Source organism: Coffea arabica, chromosome 2c, assembly GCF_036785885.1.
Source record: "Coffea arabica cultivar ET-39 chromosome 2c, Coffea Arabica ET-39 HiFi, whole genome shotgun sequence".
In the NCBI taxonomy this organism is placed as follows: Eukaryota; Viridiplantae; Streptophyta; class Magnoliopsida; order Gentianales; family Rubiaceae; genus Coffea; species Coffea arabica.
The window spans coordinates 74,241,717-74,263,811 of NC_092312.1; the positions used below are offsets into that span (position 1 = coordinate 74,241,717).

The 22,095-nt window shown below is 36.5% G+C and overlaps 2 protein-coding genes across 4 annotated transcripts; both read right to left on the minus strand.

Annotated features, from left to right (window-relative positions):
- Positions 1-2,541: 2,541 nt before the first annotated feature.
- LOC113727973 (lysophospholipid acyltransferase LPEAT2) lies at positions 2,542-12,320 on the minus strand. Of its 3 annotated transcripts, XM_027252399.2 has the most exons (14): positions 11,703-12,320; positions 9,658-9,838; positions 9,417-9,476; positions 8,241-8,404; positions 8,049-8,112; positions 7,153-7,221; positions 6,294-6,389; positions 5,854-5,898; positions 5,569-5,639; positions 4,639-4,705; positions 4,154-4,204; positions 3,302-3,412; positions 3,154-3,201; positions 2,542-3,063 (listed from the first exon to the last, which is right to left on the minus strand). In XM_027252399.2, exons 1-14 carry the CDS (start codon positions 12,137-12,139, stop codon positions 2,893-2,895), a joined length of 1,635 nt encoding a protein of 544 aa, XP_027108200.1. In that variant the 5' UTR covers positions 12,140-12,320; the 3' UTR covers positions 2,542-2,892. The 3 variants fall into 3 exon arrangements, with proteins under 3 accessions (XP_027108200.1, XP_071932557.1, XP_071932558.1); XM_072076456.1 differs by lacking the exons at positions 8,049-8,112; positions 8,241-8,404 and having other exon boundaries at positions 11,703-12,291; XM_072076457.1 differs by lacking the exons at positions 2,542-3,063; positions 3,154-3,201; positions 3,302-3,412; positions 4,154-4,204 and having other exon boundaries at positions 4,640-4,910.
- Positions 12,321-16,425: 4,105 nt separating this feature from the next.
- Positions 16,426-20,824, minus strand: LOC113727974 (CRS2-associated factor 1, mitochondrial-like). The gene is made up of 5 exons (XM_027252400.2): positions 20,184-20,824; positions 19,021-19,148; positions 18,392-18,617; positions 18,184-18,311; positions 16,426-17,138 (listed from the first exon to the last, which is right to left on the minus strand). Exons 1-5 carry the CDS (start codon positions 20,737-20,739, stop codon positions 16,929-16,931), a joined length of 1,248 nt encoding a protein of 415 aa, XP_027108201.1. The 5' UTR covers positions 20,740-20,824; the 3' UTR covers positions 16,426-16,928.
- Positions 20,825-22,095: the final 1,271 nt, after the last annotated feature.

The window sequence follows — 22,095 nt, forward strand, 5'->3', positions numbered from 1 at the left end:
TGGCTTAGGTTTATTGTGAACCTTTTAGGTTATCTGGTTCAGACTTTCTAGGAGGTGAGAAGCAATGACACCGAGGAAGGCTGTGGCTGATGATGGCTCTGCGAGGAAATTATGGAGATGTGATTGCCGATTGGGCCGATGGGGAGGGACCACGGACTCTCTCTCCTCCTGGTTCTGGAAGTAAATCACAGCTCAGCTCAACCGGGGATGTGGGGCGCCCATGGGAAGTAGACAACAAGGCAGTTTTCCAAAATTGGGATGGGACTATGGGAGGGGGCGCTGTTTGGATGTCAACAATAGATGTACTCTACGGGCCAAGCAAGATGTCAAATGTACGTCGCGAGAGGATTTGATCCTGCTTTGCATTTCAACAGTGCCAGCACATATAGGTCCTGACGTCCTGTACTCGTGTTCTTGATGTGTGGTGTGAAGTCAGCTATTTTGTCATTTGGTGGTAGTGGGATCCTTTTATAAATCTATGGAAGTGTAATTTTAAAATATCTTGGGTTAACGTACGTAACATTTGTATAAGATTGTGTTTGGATTGTATTTTTCATGAAAAAATTATTGCAGCGATTTAATGTAATGTATGCGAGGAAAAAAGATAATAGGGAAATGTGATCATAGAATTTTTGACGAAAAACAGCAATCCAAACAAGGTAAGATCTTTAAAAAAACACGTCAGTCAATCCAAATAGATCCAATTGAATGAATGACATGTTTGTCCAAAATATCTTCTAACAATTTCCACAGCCAATTCTGTCTCTAAATTCAGCCGCGAGCGAAACTCAGCAATTGGCCTTCGTGTTCAAACTGCAGGTCCCAATAAATTGTCTCAAGCGTGACAAATTCGTACTGCGGTAACCTTTAATTGGATTGGATTGTCGCTGCCAATCACCTCACGAAACGGAATTGACGTTGCAACCACTTTGCTTGACATCATAAACACCTAATTGATCATATCCTACAAAAAGATATACAGAGAATACCTGCGATACAACACCTCCACATAATTTAGCGCGTGGCCATTTACGAACGAGCCTGCATCACAATTGCAATGAGCCCTCTGGTGCGGTGCCTTGTGACATCCCCTGTTCCATAATGTTGGGCTCGTGGTTCTCATTGAGCCAAGAGTTTACCCTTAAAACCATAGAGAAGTGTTATGTCCCCTCGTGCAGGGTGTTCCATAATGTTTCCTGTCAAAAAAAAAAGAAAAGAATGTTGGCGATCTTTTATTGGTAACTCTAATTTAGGATATGTAACTGTTTCAGTGTGCAATACGTTATCATCATGTTTTTAAGGTTCCAAAAGGGTTAGGCTAGGCACAAATATGTAGAAGTGATTATACGAATCTAAAATTTTGTTTGTTTAGAAAACTTACACAAGTGAAATTAATACTTTTTTTCTAAGATGATATTTAAAACTTATAGTTATCATATATTATAAGAAAACTAGAGTTGGTTTATTACGAGACACTTTGTAATTTAAGGAAACTAGAGTTAGCTTATTGTGAGACACTCTTTTTAAGGAGATATCAAAGAAAATTAATAACCTAATCGACGATAAATATGTTTTTGGGGGGCAAATTGATATTTTTGAAAGTTTGAGGACGGTTGCCCCTGCCCCCCCCCCCCCCCCCTTACCCCTAGTCCCTCCCTATGTCCATATCATTGTTTACGATTGGGTGCAAAATCTGTACATAAATTAAAGTTGACCTTTAATAGTAAGTCGGTGATTAACTTCTAACTTTTCTATTAAAAAAAGAGAGGAATTAATTATTTGATGACCATAAGGATCGGAGACAAATCTTCTTATTCTGAAGCAGGAAACTTCCCCCGTTTCGTGTCAAACTATGCAAGACAAGATTTTCTGTAAATTATGCTTATAATAACGACTAAACACGTTTTCCTAATCTAATTTATTACACGGTGCTAAAAAGTTCTCCACATTCTTTGAAAAGACTATTAATTCCTATTAATTACTTATAGGGCAAAGGCATGACTTTTCCAATTTGGGATTGTTTCTTTTTCTTTAGCATTTTAATAATGTTTGACTCACTTTTTGCTTTCTCCTTTTTTTTTTTTTGGCTTCTAATGATGATGTGTTTTTGCTTTTGCTAATTTTGGTGATGTACTATTTTATTATTGTGCGGTTTAGAGCAACGAGTTTCCATTCACTGCAAAAGAAGAATCAGCAGCTCAAATTCCTCAAAATAGCATATTATTGCCAAACTCCTCTTGCTTCTTGATTGTACTCATAGCGATAATGACGGCTCCATATATGCTTCGCTTTAGCATCGTTTAATGAAAGCACCACATTAGTCCACGTAAAAAGCCTTCTGGAAGGGGCAGGATTTAGCCTTGCATTTATAGACCAGATATAAATGCATGTAAAATTAAGAAAATGATCGAAAAATATGTTCAAGAAAAACACCACCTGCACGCACTAATGAGTACAAGCTACACAAAACACCGGTGTTGTAGCGATTTATCAATGTACGTAAAATTAAGAAAATTATCGAAAAATATGTTCAAGAAAAACTTTTCCCAATCTAAACAAGGCAATCAATTGTTCTAAAATTTCATGGGCCAAAACTGCGGAATAGTCTTGCTGTTTCTCAAAATTCCAAACTATTCCTCTGATACGTTTTTCAATCTTTTTTTTTTTTTTTTTGTCTCAAATATATTACATCGCAACACCGTGGGCAAAATTTTGAGTACTGCACGAAAATATTTGCAGAGCAAAGCGCAATCACAAAAATATTCTAAACTGTCTTCAATCCCACTTCCCCCTCTCTTCAAACCAAGTAGGATGTTCAGAAGCAAAACTGCATTGAAGTAGGACGATCACAAGCAAGCAAAACTGCATCTGAACATTCAGGCATCTCAAAATTTATCCATCATGCATGCCCTCCTGTGCTTCAGCTGCTGCCAGTTCTCTACGCAATAACTGGGGTAAAAAGAGCGCTATAAGCAATGGGTTCTGCCTTAAACATGTCACAAAGTCATCCTTGCTGATTCTCCCATCGCCATCAGTATCAAATAAGGTGAAAAGCCCATGGATCTGCCAATTTCAAGTTTTAACAATGAGGGAAGACAAATTTGGGCTGAGTCAAAGAGAGGGAGAGAGGAAATAGAGGTTTTGAAACGTTACCCCATCAACATCTAAGTTATGCATTACCAATGCAAGCGCATCTCCAAGCTGTGCAAAATGAAGTTACATTACATGTTGAATCAGGTACTTGGGAAGTCTATGCTCAATGTAAGGGCCAGAGGCTAAAATTCAGTAGGGGAAGGCATACCTCTTGCTCCGATATATACTCTCTTCCCTCGACATTACATCTTACAAATGCCAATTCACAAAAATGTTGAAATAAAGGCTGCCTCAGAATGTGAGCTGATCCGAGCAAGAACTGAAAGCAATCAACATACACCGTCAAGCTGTAATTTGAACTAAGTGGACTAGCTCATACGTTACTCCGCCCAAAATTGGAGATACACAAGAGCTAGTCCCGGACAAAATACTGAGACTTTATTAAAACTTCATCTTTAATAGAATTTAACAATTTTGCAGATCATCAAATCCGAAAAACATGCATCAATGGCTTCTTTCATAGCCTGAGAATAAACGATATAGAGCCCATAGAAGCAGCAAATGAAGTTCATTGTTTACATAAATTTCATGTTTCTCCTCCTCAGGATGAAACGAAATATCCAAATGCTACGCAAAATACGTTAAGAATCAATCCTATAATACATACACTTTGCAGCAAACAGTTAAAAGGGACACAACGCAAGCAGTCTGCAGGTATATCTTACAAAGTGGATGCTGTTAGAAAGTTGCTGCTTCTATTAAACATTAAACCATTGATCTCTAGTCTAAACAACTCCTCCTAACATTAAACCACCAAGAGACACATTCAGAAAAGAATTGCAAGCTGAAAATGAACTTTCTATATCAGAAACCTATGAGCCCTAAAGTGAGTAATCAGTTTGATCATAACACCAAGATGATCTCCAATTTACATCAGGGTATATCAGTTTATGCTTACGATATAAGTTCTACTAATATATTTCAAACTCCATACATGTGTCTAAGAGGGAAATAGAACATGTGAATTGACGAATAAATAACCAGATTTAAGAGTGGTTACCTGTTTAAATGTTATTTTACCACTCTTCTGCACGTCAATGAATTGAAATATCTGCAAGCCAGTGATACACTTAGATTCTTTCAAATGAAGCCAATAAGTGAAGGTGAACTCTCAAATAATCAACAATATTGGATTCCATATTCAAAGATCAGTGAGTGAGTGATACATGGTTGAAAGTCACGTGTTCTTGCATTTGAAAAAGTACAAATCAATATGAAACACAATAATGGTCAATCTATCAGCATAAGTAGGAGTGAGGCGGTGGGCTCTAATCTAAAAGCACCCCCAGAACACAATCAAGGTAACATCTAGAGATTCGTGTAACTAGCCCCTCCCAACACCTGTACTCAATAATACCAAACAATCCATTGGAAACTTTAACCATCAATTAACACTAACCATCAAAACTTAATAAATCACAAATCACAAAAGCAATGAAACTCAGTTGTAGTTAATAGAGGATTGCAATATGCTTGGTAACTGACCTTTTCAGAAAGAGCACAAGGTTTTAGTCTGAGAATCCTGAGGAAGTCATGAAATGTGACATGTCCACTGCGAACAATTGAGTACAATTAATAGAGTGTTAATTTCAAGTTAAAGAACCAGTGTTCATAAATAAACGCTCATTTTTTTCCTTCCCTTGAAAAAATAGAAATCCAGGTAGTCTTGAACAAGACATGAAGAGTGGAGAGGTGAGGATAGGGAAGGAAATATATGGTAGCCGTGTCTCATCCTTGAGTAGTATCGACCTAAGCAGCTAAGGATAGAGCAACAAAATAATCCAGAGTTTTAACAATGAAAAGAAACAGGCAGACTATATCAAGGAAAACATATACCAAAAACTTAATAGTCAGAAAATGGGAAAAGAGAAAACAGATCTGCGGTACAGACTTCACCTAGAAAAACTGGTACAATAGCCATTGCTATTATTGTATCCACAGAGACATGCCATAACATATTCGTACACTTGAAAGCAAAGACAACAATTACTTATCTAATATCATAAAGAAAACAAAATTCTCTTGTAAACAACTTCCTGGAAGTCCTTAAAACAACATCAACCGAATTCCTTTGCAACCACTGACAGGAATAATATAAACAGCATCAATTATACATCATCAGTCATGGTTGATATACGACACTATGACGCAAATGGCAGAGGTCATTGTATTATACTCCAATAATATAAGTTGGATTTCCCAAAGGACACGCACAAATTAGACAGAGTTGTCATGTGAAGTACATGTTGTATCCAAGTGTCAACCAAAAAAAAAAAAAAATTTTTTTTCGTTGCAACTAGAAAGGTAGCTTAGTTCAACTGACAATACGCATGGTTTCATAAAATCCAAAAGAAACAGTTTACAAAAGATCAGTCTATCTGAGTTTAGGTAGAATCAATAATCAATCTAGTATACCTGGAATCAGGGTTCATTGAAAGAAACTTGTCCAGAAGGTCAACAGCTGCCAAAGTGCTCAAACGGAACGACTGAGAAGCGTAAACAGAACAAATTTATGATAAACATTCATCTAAGCCTATTAGGTATACAAGTTCCTAAATACTGCGAGTAGGAAGTGGAATTAATACAATGAATTCAAAAGCATCAAATCTCTGTTTCTCAACAAAAGATGTAGACGCTAAAAACTAATTCTTGTTGCTCCAAATTGAGACAAGTAGAGACAGTCAAGAAAATTAGACTCACTGATTCAATCCAAGCCATTTCAACCATATAGAGAGAGGGCTTGTCCTGGCAAAGCAGATGAATGTCAGAGGTAACACACACAAAAGTTAGCCGGAAAGAAACGCAACTCGATATACAACAAGATACATGAGTTTGTTCTCCATCTATTGGTCAATCAAGCAAAGCAAGGAACATGGACCTAGATCTTGCAAAAGTTTAGCATTTGGAAATCGGAACATTAGCTCTATGAAACTGCAGAACAGTAGGCCACTTAGATGTGAATACAATCTATTCTTTCCAACCACCTCAGAAAAAATAAAATAACAATAATAATAACAATAATGATGATGATGATGATGATGATGATAATTTTTCACCCTAAACAAGTCATGCAAAGATTCATTATGGAATTTCTCTACAGTATACAATGATCTAAAACTTAAAACAAGCATACCGCAGACCTGCTTGAATTCAGATGCCTTAGTCAGAAGCATCAAATCTCCATAAGAGTGTGATGTTTGAACAACATTGAGAGCAGTTGCAATAGCATGGCTAGTCTGCAGCAACAACATGTTCATAGATAGCTAAGTAATGAATTTTTAGCCATAAATGATATATAAATAAAACTATTTACTAAAATTTCTAGAAAAAATAAAGTTACAAACCCAAGACAGATTCATATGCCATTTTTATATTGTCCATGATGGAAAGTAATATAATAATTTTAACTGGGTAATTAGAGATTCCATCCAGGAGCTACACAAAGAAGGTAATAACATCTGAAGCAAAAAGGACAGCCCATGAGAGGGACTGCTGGATCTCAACCTTTAGAAACACTCTTACAAAAGATACTGCTTCCTGTAGTTATGCATAACAAAAGTGAAATGCTAGTGGACATGGACCCAGCTAAAATGATACCCGCAGCAGATATAAAATGTACTTGTGATTGGATATGATTAAGAAAATATTGAGACTAAAAAGAAAAACTATTCAACAAAAAACTACGCTGAGGGAAATAAGAATGAGTAATACAGAGCTCAAATTTTACGGAGAAGTTCAATGCAATAAGTTTCTATTCACAAAGGTTTTTGGAAAGGTACAATTTTATTAGCAAAAACCACTAGAATTCTTGCACAATATAGATCTCCAATTAATATTACAGCTTGGGCAGTGGCAAACCATGTGTCAGATGTACCAAATCTTGAGATCCAACAAAATCCAAATGCTGTTTTGGAGTTCACCAGCATGACAAAATTGCAAAAGAATAAAATTTTTACATCATGCTTAAAGTATCAAAAGAAAATGTAAGATTTAACTTACCCTCTGAGCAAGTTGGACAGCATTTTCCTTCACATTTTCCAGTGGTGACACAACAGGAAGATATTCAACCTGTGTTTTTTAAGAAGAAATGGAAATCACACTGGGTCAATAAAGAAGGTGTAAATAAGAGGTAAAGAAAAGAGTGAAAGAAAGATTTCAAAATTGAATTGATCAGATATGAGAAAGAAGTTCGAATAGATCCAATTTATATGTCTGTGCAGGGTGTGTTTTGTTAGCAGAACTCTCCTATCATTGTCTTCACAGAGAAGATTTTTCCAAAATAACTATTGTAGTTCATATGGAAATGCTAGCAGATGATATAGGTTGAATACATCAAATACTAACACTTCAATGATTACAAGGAGGACAAATCTTTCGTCAAAAACAATGGTAGAATTTGAAACAACTATACAACCATGTTGCTAAACATAACAGGCAAGATGAATACTGCACTAGGAACTTTAAGTAAAGGACATAAAAAACCAAGTTTGTGAGAGAAAAGAACTGCAAGAAATAAAGTCAAACTGAAGCCAACTGGAACTTTACTAGCCAAAGTGAAAGAATTACCAAACCAAGATAATGAAACATCTGTTAAGTAGTTGTCTTTACAGGAGTCAAGTCAATACATAGAGATGCATCACGCAAGCAAGGTAGAGCATATAGAAAAACTGTGAAGGAAAAAAAAAAAAAAGTGGAGAGAGAAAAGATTTTTACTCAAAATATAAACCACAAAAAGCTGGCCCAGAATAAAGGATAAATGGTCAGGTGAGATATTTGATATGAGACAAGAAGCACCCTCTTTTCCACACCCACACCTCCTTGCATCCCCAAGACAGACAGTCACACAGGGCAATGACATGGAGAAACACACACAGAGATAGCGAAAGAGGGGGTACCTCCATGAAATTGTGGAACTGTGTGAACATCCTAAACATTAGCTTTGCCAATGAAATATTTCCCCTAAACAAACAAATAAAGCAAAATGAAGTATAGTCTTCAACAAGCTATTTCAAAATACAATTGCTTTTGTGAGGATGAGGGGATTGGGGAGTTATATTTCTGAAAGTGTTTTCTTGGAAAAAGTATACCATGATTGGTCAAAATGCACATGGGGATAGCGGACAATCACTGGCTGTATAGGATAACCAGGGATAAAAGCACCAAGTTGGAAAGAAATAATAGCTCTTCCATTTGTGGTCGTTCCCTCGGGAAATAAAAGCAGTCGAGGAAATTGATCGCAAGAAGCCTTTCTCTGTATTCAGATCCTCGAAAGCATACATCTGTATCAAATAGCTTATACATTGATAGAGCATTCAAAGCATGAACATTATTTGCCCATAAACACTAAAAGATTCACACAAGCTCAGTACACATTTTTTAATTTGTTATTTTAATCTGTGACCCAAATAGCTATTTTCAAGATTCATCATGTGACCTACATGAATAGAACCCACACATACAGAGAGAGAGAGAGAGAGACCACAAGTTCGTTCCTAAATTTACTAAGCAAAAAACAATGCACTAAACATGGAAGCTATGCAGACCAACACATGGAAGAAGTACCCAGTTTCTATCCAGGCGAGAACAGACAAGGAAACATCAACTCTGTGAACAATTAGCACTATTGCATTATAAAAAGACTCTTAACTATTCAAACCATAAAACAGCTCCATGCATTTAACCATCACAGAACCCTTAAAAAGCATGTACTATTGATCAGATAGATTTAAAATCACCACAAGCATGAGCAAGTACAAATTTGACACAAATAGAGCTTTTGTTAGCTTATGATCATGTACAGAATGAAATAGAGTGAAAAGCAGTTTCAAGTGTCAGAAAAGATTTTTGTACTTAGTTAGTTGAAGTCTTTCCCATTCAAATATTTAACAAACTATACTTTGTTCCAGTCAATTTGTTGTGCATTTTTATTGAACAACTTAAAATGAATTTCCTAAATAATACTCTTGGATATTCACAAAATTACTAAATCATTCATGTCATTAATCGTAAAGATGCTACATTTTTTAAAGTTCTTCAGATTAAGCCTACAATATTCAGAAGATAACATTCAAACAAGGCCCTCATACTTGCATAAACTACACCCGGAAACTTCACTAGCAAGAGAAACATGTATTAACAGTTCCTTACTACGTTTAATTGCAAACCATGGAAGCAAGGCAAGTCAAGCCAAGTCAAATAGAAGAGGCCTATTAATAACTCATCCCATAAAAAAAAGGTGAACAGTTTATGTAAAACCTGTCTACCTTTATTTCATTTACAGCATGCTTCCTTGATGAGTGTGAAAATCTATTCACATATATAACCTGAAAATAGAGGCAAAAAAATAAAAATAACAATGCATTCTTTCAAATAAGAAAGTTCAATTCAACAAGTACAGAGTATATAATCTTGAACTTGAATTCAGAATTTGCTGATGATACCTAACAGTGCAATCATATAAAAGTTCTCAATTACACGTAATCAGTTAATTGTTTGTCCTGTTACCTGCATTGCTCTAATGATGGTACCAACAAAAGGCATGGAGTCATGGGCCTCGGATGCAACAATGGTAGGAAATAGCTCGTAGAAGAAGAAGATAGGTTCAATATATGATACATGATTAGATACAATTATAGGAGCGATCTCTCTCGGAGCAGGTCTCCCTTTTCGTCTGATCCAATGGTAACTGCAGTATTCAAAATTGCAGACTTTAATAAGATTTCATCAAATAGAAGGCAGGAAAAGCACTTCAAGCATCTTTTTTCTGTTCTGAAACTTCAATGCACTTTTCATTTCTGGAAAAAAGTTTAAACAAGGAAGTGTGGTTATAAAAGGACGACAAGGAGAGAGAATGCCACTATTCCCCAAGTTTTGTTGCCTATACCATAATTGGTCATATATATGCATTCTCAACTGCTCAACCAATTGGCATTATCTAGAATCAGCAAAGGGTTGTCAGTCACAGCTGAACAAGCACAATTCAAAAAAAATTCCTTTTTAGAAAATTTACAATGCTTTCAGACGCTAAAAATGCCAAGACTTCCAAGTTAGCTGAGACATTGACATTATAGATTTCTAACTAAACAGCCAAGGATCAACATAGCAGTCATTTCTCACAGATGGTCAATATTTTCCTAAAACACATCTAAAACAATGAGAAAAATGCAGGGACCATCCTAAAAAGAGAAAAAGCTTCAACCCAACACTTCAAAAAATCAAACTGGCTCCCACCAAGAAAAAATCCACTCTTTCGAAAAGTTTAAAACATTGAATTACTTCCAACAGTTGGCAGATTTTTTACACCAGAATGATACATATCTGCAGGTTCAAGTAGTAGTAGCTACTCCTTTTGACTGTAATTATCTCCTGGAAGAAAAAGCCTTAAAAAGATCATTTGGACATGCTGTAGTTTAAAGTGATTCCCCACTCAGCACACAACTCGTTTCAAACAAGTGCAAAATAAAGGATTTCCACAAGTAGACAATTTCTCAAGTCTAGATTGGTAGCTTATCACTGAAGGCAAAGCATAAATGTATTCATTCCATTAATGAAACACCTCAAATTCAAAATTACAAAAATTCATTGCTTCTCTCACAATCCCTTCTTTTAACTATGTGTACCTCAGGAAGCATAGCAAACTTCCATTTACATATATCACAAATGTACACAATCTGTTCTTTTTTCCCTCAGCTGCATCAAGTGCAATGCCACAAGATCAGGTTCCAGACAAAATTCCTCATCGCTATTTGCCTTCAACTAAATGAACAAAAATATATTTATTCAACAAAATCAAACCTTTCTTAATCTAATTGCATCAGGAAAACTTTAGGCCCTTTGATCTTATCTTCCAATTTATGCAACTCTTGGGAGACGTTGGTCTAAGACACACTTTGACATCTTGGACAGCATCCCCATACATTTATGTTCGGTACTTTGTGATTCCAACAATAAAAATGGTTTCACTTGTATCAACATTTAATTCTCTTTTTGGGTAACTCCCCAAATAAACGCAACAACGTCTATCCACAAATAAAACTTTTTAATAAACTAAATCCAAGTATGACTAAATACAATAACAAGGACAATTCAACCTTGCACAACCAAGCCGCAAAAAGATATCTCTAATAGCCAGGCCGATTCTTCTTTCTGGTTATTTCCTACTAACAAAAATAATAGTAAAAAGAAGAAAAACGTCTTCTTTACACTACCTCCCTCAAGAACTCTAAAAAAAAAATTTTAGGCAAATTTCTTATCTGACAAACTTGTTACCTAAAATTACAAAACTTTCCACTGAACATAATAATCCTTTTTTGTACCCCTTTTTTTTTTTTTTGGTCCCCTTCCCCAATATCACTGCCACAAATGGAAATCAAATCTTACCAAACCAGATAATAATTTGCAGCAGTTTGACAAAAAAAAAAAAAGATAATAATTTGCAGCAAAATAAAGTCAGCAACTAAAGTAATAACTTCCCTTCAAAACCCCCCCCCCCCCACCAAAAACCCTCCCTCCCGAAAAAAAAAGAAGCAAATTATGGAGAAGTTGCATACCCAAAAGAAAAGAGGATGCAACGGGAACAGAGTCGGGTGACCCACATGAGCCGACACCTCCATTTAGGCATTGGATTTTGCTTATCTTCCCAGCCCCGAAGAGCGCAGACAGTGGCCAAGTACCCCACCGCCAAACACAGCCCAAACAGCACCAGCCTCAACGCAGCTATGGGCAAGCACACCACAATCTTCACCCATTCATACAACCCATCAATACCAGGAGTGTAGTTCTTGAAAGGGTCCACCGTCGTGGGCCCAGGCACCTCAAATCCGTGAGCCCCAAGAAATCCATATAGATTCTCTTCATCAAAGCTCCAATCTTGATGATGATTATCGGATGGCGGTTGGGCCTGCGAGGGTGGGTTTTCATGGACAGTGATGACGGTGTGGGGCACGTTGTCGAGAAGAGGAGCGGAGAGGGTCTGGTCTGCTGCCATGGAGGAGGTGGTGGACGGCGGTGGTTGGTGGAGGTCAAAGACTAGACGTGAGACGAGTGGAACACAGAGGTGGAGAGACAGAGACGGAGAAAGGGAGGGAGGAAGTGATTTTGGTTTAGTTTTCAGTTTTCAGTTTTCAGACAGGTCTCCGGGATATGCGGGTGGTTAGCGGTGGTCTGTGGATTTCTTTTGCGTTTGTTTTTTAAGAAGAAAAGAAAAAAAATGGAAAAATCGTGCGCGGACTTTTTGGATTGTTTACTATTTCATTGGCTCCGTCCACGTGCATCGCACCTTTCCTTTTTTGTCATTTAACCTTTGGGTTGATCCGATCCTTTCCCATCATTTCATGGTTAAAAAAAAAAAAAAAAAAGAGCCAACAAAAAATGCTAAAAGATAGTAATATGATTTTAAACAAATGTCTAACTGATTTTATAAAATCGAAAAAAAAGAAATAAATCCAAGAAAAATCAATTAAGAATAAACCCATTGTATGTTATTATTGTATGTTATAACTATTAGTTTTGTAGCATAAGTACATGAACGAGAAAGTTTTATGTCCATCATAACCAATTATTACTTGTTTATGTTGATCATAACAAATTCAAACCATTTTGCTTATACTAAAAAAAAATGGTAATATTGAAACTAAAATTTTATCCCTTTTACATTTTCTTCAAAAAGGCTTACAAACATTATATAAAATATCAATTCAAAAAAGATAAATTAAAATTTTAGCATTGAAACAGGCCTAATAGCCAAAAGAGGCGCTTAGAATTATTCCCACGGTAAGGTTCAAGTTCGAATCTTAAATGTAGTAACTTGGGAATGGGAAGGATAATAAATACTCCTTCCGTCCCACTTTGATAGTCCTGTTTTTCTTTTTCGTCTGTCCCAAATTGTAGTCCACTTTCCAATTAAATAATATAGTTGTATTTTAATTTTCCTAAAATACCCTTATTTAATGTAAGTTGTTGTTACTATAAACTTACCCCATTTAATGGGGGTTAATTCTTTTTCAACCATCAATTCAAGTTTCCATAAAATTGTACTCTATTTAATGTGAGGGTATTTTAGAAAAATAACAATCTAAATTTACTTTTCCAACAAAATTAACTACTTTTTCTTAAACTGTGTGAAAAAAAAACAGGACGATCAAAGTGGGACGGAGGAAGTACTAATAGCTAGTTTGGGAGTTGAGGATAGAAAAGAAAAGATGAGAAAGGTTAAGTTATGAGATAAAAGAAAAAGGATATAAAAAGAAGAGAAGAGATTTTAACGTTGTTTGGGAGTTTAGAAAAGAAAGGAAATGATTTTGAACACATTGGTCAATACAAATTTTATTCAATAATTTTTTAAGGATAGAAGGAGCAATTTCAAAATTTTTTGTAGGCTCTCCATGACTTCCCTTTGCTTTCTGCCCGATTTGGGATGGAAAAATTTTTTAACTGTAGCTTTTTTTCTTTTCTATTTTACTAGATCTCTTTTTTTTCAACGAAGAAATCAGAATTAAATTACTAATCATGAATCTCAGGTGTTTACCTCAAAAGCCGGCATTTTACTAGATCTCTCAAACATTGGAAACATTTACCTTTCTCTTTCCTTGTTTTCTTTTCTGGTCAAATCTTATCTCCCAAACTAGCCATAAGTGAGATTACGACAGGAGAAGAAGGAAAAGCGCTTGTGAAATTGTCACTGAAATTTTCAGTATATGAAAGCTCTATAATGGTCCTTAGTTACTAGTTGTATTACGACGTGATCTTATGATGGAACTTTCCTATTTCGCCTGGCCCCAACTGCCCTGAATTTCCATAGCAACGTAAAGAACTTGATCACAGATGGCGAGCGAAACTTAGTCCAAAAGGAACGTTCCTGCGTTGGCCTCTTCTTTCCGTCCAAGGATAAAAGTCCCAAGTCCACCATATGTCTGGAATGAAACCGAGGCAGAAGCCAGCATCATTATCAGCACCTAAAAGGAACCAGCGGCAGTGCCAACAACAAAGTACACGTTTATGATGGTCCAAAACTGAAGCCCCAAATGGGTAGCGACAACACAATTATCACTCCCCCACCATTGCCAATTTCCGCCCTCCAGTCGTGTAATGCTTCCTCATCCTTATCACAGTAGCAGGCAACGGCGCAAACGAGTCGAGTCAATTTTGAGTTAGTATCATGCCCGAGTTTTGAAATTTTAGAGATTGAATTCGGTTTCTGATATTCTTAAATTTGACTCGAGCAAACTCGAGTTCAAGTCTAATCAAGTTCGAATTCAAATTCAACGTATTGAGCTCAATTAGAAAGGAGGCATTTGGAAAATTTACAAGAACTCAGTACACATATATGTAATTTACTATACATATTATATAATACGTGTTCGATAAAACTTGACGAACTATTCAATTTGATTAAAAATGATTGATACTCGACTAGTGTGACTAAACGGGCCGCTCGAGATCGACTTGTACTTGATCAACTCCAAGTCGAGTCGATCATTTGACCAATCAACTCACAAGTCGCTCAATTCGTTTGCATTCCTACTAGTCGTATTTTCTGCACACAAAACGGGGCAGAGTTGTTAGATGGTGGTGCGACTAATCGACACAGCACCACGTAGATGCATGGGATGGGAAAGCACCTTCGCACCGAAAGGCCCCGGTCCTGGCGGTCCACATCGCAAAGGTCAAAAACTCGGGTGGACCTGATTCACGGCCCCATCCCTGGACCACCTTGTTGTTTTTAATCAATCAGCCACGCCAACGGCAAAACTTTTGCTTCTTGTTTTGAACACAGTGGGAGTCCGCTTTCTTGATTTCTCCGTTCACTAACCATGGTTAGATAACGGCAGACCACACTTTCTTCCAAAAAAAAGCAAAGAACGTGTAAAAGGTTGAATCCTGAAGAAAGCCAACTCTTTTTTTATTATTATTTTTATGTAAATTAAATCGTTACGGTATATTTGTTTTTTAAAAAAAATATTAAAAAATAGCAATTCAAAAGAAAAACTCTTTTAAAAAACAATAAAACAACGAACCATATATTGGTAATGAAACTAATTTAAATTGTGAATTGTTCCACTTCAACTTATTATGAATCTCAATCCTTAAAATGTACAATTCCATAAAGTAAAAAAAAAAAAAAATTTATAAAATTCTTCTATTATTGATTCTTCAGAAGAGTTCTTTCCGCGAACCTTCAGTCTTCATCATGCCTAATTGCCAATTTCATTTCACTGTCATAATCTAAGAAAGAAAAAAGGAACAATCAAGAGAAAAAGAATATAAATTTACCTTTTTAATCAAGAAATTTTTATTGGGTTTCAAAGAAAAAGCACAAAAAAAAAAAAAAAACTAGCTGTTAATCTTGCATTAAGATCTAAAACAAAATTAACCAATCATTGGAGGATCTTGCAATTACTAATGCTAAAAAGGCCAAATTCCATCACTTGATCAAAAAGGCAAAGACATAGGAAACATTTGAGGCGTAAATAATTACACAGATATTTCCAATACTCACCTGGAAATGTCTCATATGATAACCTACGTTCTCCGTGTTTGAATAATTTTGTTTAACAATCTTTCAAAATTTTTACTCCTTCTCTCTTTAATTGATCAATTATAGAGAGATCTTCATAAACGCTGCAAAAGCTTTAAGAAGTGTCTAATTTATGTAATTTAATTTGCCTAAAGGGAAAAAAAAAACTTGAATGTTGAAGAATAAGAAAAAAAAAAACATAAATCTAGAGAAGAGTCGGGTTTACTTCTTCAAAACTAGTTTTTTCTTTTTCAAATTGCCTTTTCATTTTCATTTTTTGCTAAAAACGACAGGAAAGAAACTCTGACTTTGTTTGGATAGAATATTATTCCAAATATTTATTTGAAATAATTACTGTAGCACTTTTTATGATATGATATATGTAAGATAAAAAGTGGTCGAGAATATAAAAAGATAAATTATAAAATATGTTTATGATATAAACGAAATATTTTAACTTTTCTTAGGAGTAGTGACGTGGCTGTTTATAATCCGCAGGACTCATAAATGGGGCGATAAACCGGGTTTAGCAAAGTAATCAAAAGACTACCACACCCATCGCAGCTGTCCATGCATTATCCAAAGATTGGATCCAGTGAAAAGCAAATCTGAGAGATTCTTTATAAGTAGAAAAGGACAAGTCTATGATGCCAATATGTGCATGAATCGGAACCAAATCTTGTCCAAGTGTTGGTTCACCATTTTCAATGACTAATAAGCCAATATGTTATAATGTCAGCGGACGTAAGAAACCCATGTAACAAAAAAAGATGATCCATCTTTGATGAACAGATCAAGCAATCAGAATTATACTGCTACATGTATATTCCACTCCACCTGCAACTCTGTATTTAATGTGGCAAAAAGATAACAATGCGGGAGATGTATACAAATGGTATGCTAAACCTCCTCAGTTACTGATCCAATCATGTGAACACTACATTTATACATGACAAACAGCCACCTTCGCCACATCTACCATCTTTCCCAAGCTTCCTTTGTTTATATGGTCAACCAATGACAAAAATTTGATGTGCCCCCCCAAGCTGTGCATTTGATCTGTATCAAGAGTAGGTTTCCAGGCTTGTATTCAAAAGAACAACCGGGACAAGGGCCTCTGACTCCATAGCCATCAAGGTAGCAGATTGTTTCTTTGCCCCTTGCTTGAATTCCACATATTCAGAATAGAGGAGCACAAGCACCGTCCTGAAAGAAGAAGCACCAATTCTTCCAGCTTGCAGCAGCAGACTAACTGCTCGGATCACTCATCACCTGAATAGAGCTCTTGTGCTTCCTGAAGGGCATACCTTTTCTCATTCTGATCTACCACCTGAACCGTGTCATTTTGTAGATCATCAAACAATTCTCTATCTGCAATAAAAAATCCATCCTGTACAGGTTTATAGTCTTTGCCCCTCCATACGACAATCTGCTCCTTCTCAAATGTCACCAAAATGCAAGGAACCAAATCCTGCATCATGAAATACACAGTCAATTAAGGGTAAAAAAGCATCAAGGGCAGAACATCAGAAGTCCAGAACCAAACCCCCCCCCCCCCCCAAAAAAAAAAAAAAAGACTCCCCACCCACTCCATATACATTATTTGAGAAGAAATGATTCAATTTGACAAGCTAGCATATGATTCTAGTGCAAAAAGAAAATTTTCCCATATACTACAGACAATATACCTAAAAAATTTCCCATTTCAAGCAATTCGCTAACTAAACTAACTAGTTATAAACCATTACAAGTGAAAAATGAAATGCAACTGCGCTGCAACATTGCAATAGCCTACAAAATGCGTCAAAAGACAACAGATGATAGGCAACTTTTACACAATTAAGCAGCACAAGCATTAACCCCCCACTACACTGAAATGTATGGATAGAACATACCATTCTATTAACAGTTGTTCTAAACAAGACCATCCTAGCTAAAAGATTAGCTACAGAGTAATTGTCAATCAGGGTGGCCTAAAGCCTTAGTGAATGGAGTGTTCTGAAAAGCATAGGATATTGGTTGGACACATACCTGTAGGATCCGAACCTGGCCAACATTTTGTGGGTTGTGAACTCACAATGTTGCTATAAATACAGGCTGTAATGAAAATATTTCTAACAAAAAGGAATGTAAATTTCGAATTTTAAAGTGACCTTTTCCATGCAGGATTACCATCGCTGGTTGAACACATTACATCATGATTACAAGACTGTCATACATCAGCAACAACTGGGTAGATTGAAAGAGTATAGACAAGAATATCAGTCAAGTGATCATGCATTAATATCTATCTTATGTCCACCTCAAACTCAAATTGTTCAGGATTTCCCCCAAAATTATGGAGATTGGGCCATTATGAACCACCCCCAACCCCAAAATAAAAGAGGGAAAAACCCAAAAGAGAAAGAGGGCGCAAGAAATTTCCATTTTCTCCAGATAATTAGCTAATGGTCATCCAATACAGATTAAACTGTAAAAATCCATGTAAAGGAGCAGGTTAAAGTCTAAAGACTCACTCTAAGTTTGCATCCAACTTTTTTGTAGTCGCTCCTTTCAAGCCCTTTACAGTCTATACGAACCAGCTCTTCAGTGATGAATGCATCTCTCACCATAGGCACAAGACTTCCATAGTAACCATTTTTAGCTACAGTTTGAAACATACACGTCAGATAGACAAGTACAAAGAGCTGGGGATGGTTCATGTGGAATAAGAGGGAACCATACCGAGTTTAGTCAAGGCAGGAACAGCTAATCCTCTCTTTCTCATTTGCTTAGTTTCCTCAATCGATAGGCCATCAATTGTAGTTTTTATAAGCCTTGGGTATACAGGATCTTGAGGCTTCCACAGCATTAGTGGGATGATTGGTCGCTTCTTTGGTCTATAGTTCCTACCCCTATATAACACAAGAAGACCACAGTGTCTCTGGATAATTTTCCCAAACGTCTTGTCCTGGGAGATATACATCGGTAGGTAATTGGCATACAGGCCAAAAAAAAGGAGGACAAATCCTTAAGCTCAAGAGACCTCAAGATCAAGAAGGGTTTTATAATCAACAGGGGGAAAAAAGGGGGAGCTACTGATTAATTTAAAGAGAATAGCACTTTTCACAATAACAGGTAGAATACTGTATACGGTAGATCAAGAATCAAGATGATGGTGTGAAAAGTAGAATTGCAATCTACCATAAGCAGCAAAACACAGAACTCAACCAAGAAGAAAACAGCAAGGAACACTTTTAACTCATGCAGCAAGTGCACCAGAACAAAGTAATACTGTGAAGCTATAAAGCCTGAAGACGTATACCACTGCAGCATACTCACAGATGAAAGGTATAACAAGGGAGGAAAAGTACCTCCAACTGAGTGCATATATTTTTCATATCAACAGTAGGCACACCCATACACTTTATCCTGACAGCCTCAGCATGTTTCCAGTGATTATGGATATCATTCAGCATGTTGTGTGTTAAACCATCTCTACCTACAAAATCAGATAATAATGCACTAATTTTAGATTTGGTTTTGCAAAGAATGAACCCAAATCATGTTTCAAGTAATCAGCACGCATATTAACTAATCCTCCAGAAAAGTTAGCGTCAGAATGTCCAAATATTTCAGTAGCAGAAAAACAGATAAAAACCCGCTATTCAATTATTATGCTAAACAAAGAAAAGTTGGCACAACACTTGAGAGGCGTTGTGTCTTACCTAAATATGCAGGAGAGGGAAGCCATTTCATGGTTAATTGACACACATTGGAAAAGCTCAAAATGGACAAGCGGCATGTACAGAAACTACAGGAGAAACAGCAAAATTAATGTATGCTAAATAATTTGCACTGAACCAGCTTTTATAAAAGTTAAATGGAAGCCTGCTTGGACCTTTGTCCTTAAACAAGCTCTTTTTTTTTGTAACCTCAAACAGCACACATGAAAAAAGACACACAAGAGGAGATAGAACATCAAGGTGTTCAATTTACCAAAAATCACCCTCCTGGCCCACCAATCCCCACAATAAAGAAGAGAAGGGAATTTTTTTTTTTTTTTAATAAAAAAAACCAAACTTTTTCTTCAGTTTTGGTGCAAAACATTAAAACAAGCACAACATGAAATTCTCCAAGCCACCATCTTACAGTTCCATGATCATAGTTTTATCCAACTTTGCAACATTTCCAACTCTATCGCATATTTCCATTGGGAATCCAATTGTACATCATCCGATTTTTTTTTCTGTCCTTCCCCCTTCTCTCACATTCTTCCGAAATATAATTCTTCAACAGCCTTTTCAAACACCCAGTTCATGAAAATGTAAGTCCCTATACATATATACTGACTCAAACAATCCAACTCAGCATTCACCCCAATTTTCACAAATTTCCACAAAAAATCCAACCTTGACACAACGACAAACACGATCAGACAAAAAAGAAAAGCCCACTCGACCAAGTATAGTTACGAATAATTTTGCATTAAAGTTTCTCTAATAAGTAATATGAAGAACGCAATTAAAGTTATTACCTAAGTTAATTTGCCTTTTAGTTCTATGCCTCTGACAGGTCTCCACAAGTGCTTTCCTCTCAGCATTGCTCAAGGGCTCTCCCTGAATCCTCTCTCTCATCACCCTCCTGTTCTCCGCCAACTCCTGTTCGCTCTCGATAGACGCCTCTTTCGGGTCAACCGCGGGTGCACAAACCCCAGTCCATGACCGGTCCAATCGACCCGGTCCGAAGGGGGAGTACTTGGGCTCACGGAGCCCAATTGGTCTCACACTCGCACTACTCTCAGTGTAACTGAACCGGAAATCAAATGGTAAGTTTGATTTTACCGGGTCTAACCCAGCTCGATCCAGCGAAGAAGGTGGACGGTAACGTGGTTTGGGCGGTTTTTTGGTGGGCTGGGTTGAACTAGGGTTTTGCTGGGGTTTTAGAGAAGGTGGGGGAATGAAGGAGTATTTTGTGTGGAGTTTTGATGAGGTGGCGGTGGAGGTGGCAGCGGTGGTGGAGTACAGGTGCAGGGCGGTGAAGGAAGAAATGGGTTTTCTCCGGCGACTTAGTCGGCCAATGCAAACAAACATGGTTTTGCGACTTCGCCGGACAGAACCCGCTACGGGAAATGTTTTAAAGGCTTTTCGGGCGGACCCGACCAAAAAACCCAGTTTGAAATATTTCTATAGAAGGCATTACACCAAAAAAAAAAAAAAAAACACTGCACTTTTGGTCCCTTAAATTGTTAAATTTTGCACTAGTTTCGTTTTTAGTTTCTTATATTTGAAACTTTCTCAACTTAAACAGCTACTTTTATTATTATTGAATTTTTTTTAATAGTTGGAAAAGGATAGAATTTGAGAGGCGAGGCGGAGAAAAAAAGGATGGAAACTCAAAACCTCTAAACTTTGGACTCATCTTATATTCTCGTCTCAATTCAATCCTTTATACTCCCTCCATTCCATTGAAAATATCATACTTTCTATTTTGGGATGTTTCAAAATATTTGTCATGTTCGAAAAATCAAAACACCTTTTATTCATTATTGTCAATATAACTCTTCTTTCTGATCATATGCATGTTACTATTCAAATTTAAATTTTAAATTTATAGGGGTAAAATTGAAAAGAGAAGCATAAACATAACAATCAAACCATTATTTTTAAAAAGTTGGACTCTCGAAACATAACTAAATAATTGGAATGGAGGGAGTGGTATTTTAACATTGATACTTTACACCCCTTTTGTCTAGGTAAAATTGAAAATATTTTAAGATAACTTTTTTTGGCTAGAGGGGGTGAAGAGGAAGAAAGGGGAAAGAAAAGGGATTAGAGACATCAAATAAATCAAAAGAGACATCAAATAAAAACTTTTAATTATTGTTATTTGTAGATAATAACATGGTAGAACTTCATGAATTAATATGAGGCGTTAAATGTGTCTCTGATGAATCACAGAGTCACATCAAACCCAATGAGTAATACAATTCTCAACAATTTTAGCTCCTCAAAGTCAAGACTCTCTACGTTTTAATCATCACCCCTTTAGAACTTTAGTTTGCCTTGAGGTGTAGAGTCTTTCAGAAACCTCTCTGTCAAGATGTAACTAATAGTAATGAAGTAGAAGACTTGCATTTGAGTCCAAGAAAAGGGGTCTTAATGCAGAGGGCTCTTTGTTTATAAGCCACTACTATATTATTGTGAAAATGATCTCCCAGAAAGGGTAATCATAAAGTTTTGAATTGATTAGCTAAGAGTTCCGATGAAAAGCAAATCTTGATTAGGCCAAACATTAATCTTTCACCAAATGGAGTATCTAGTGCTGGTTTACCCAAACCACCATATCACTATAAGCCTGTTTCATTGGATAGCTCAGAATTATTAGGCAAATTGAGACTACTTGTTTGTTGGATAATATAAGCTTTTGAAATGACAGAACGCCCACAG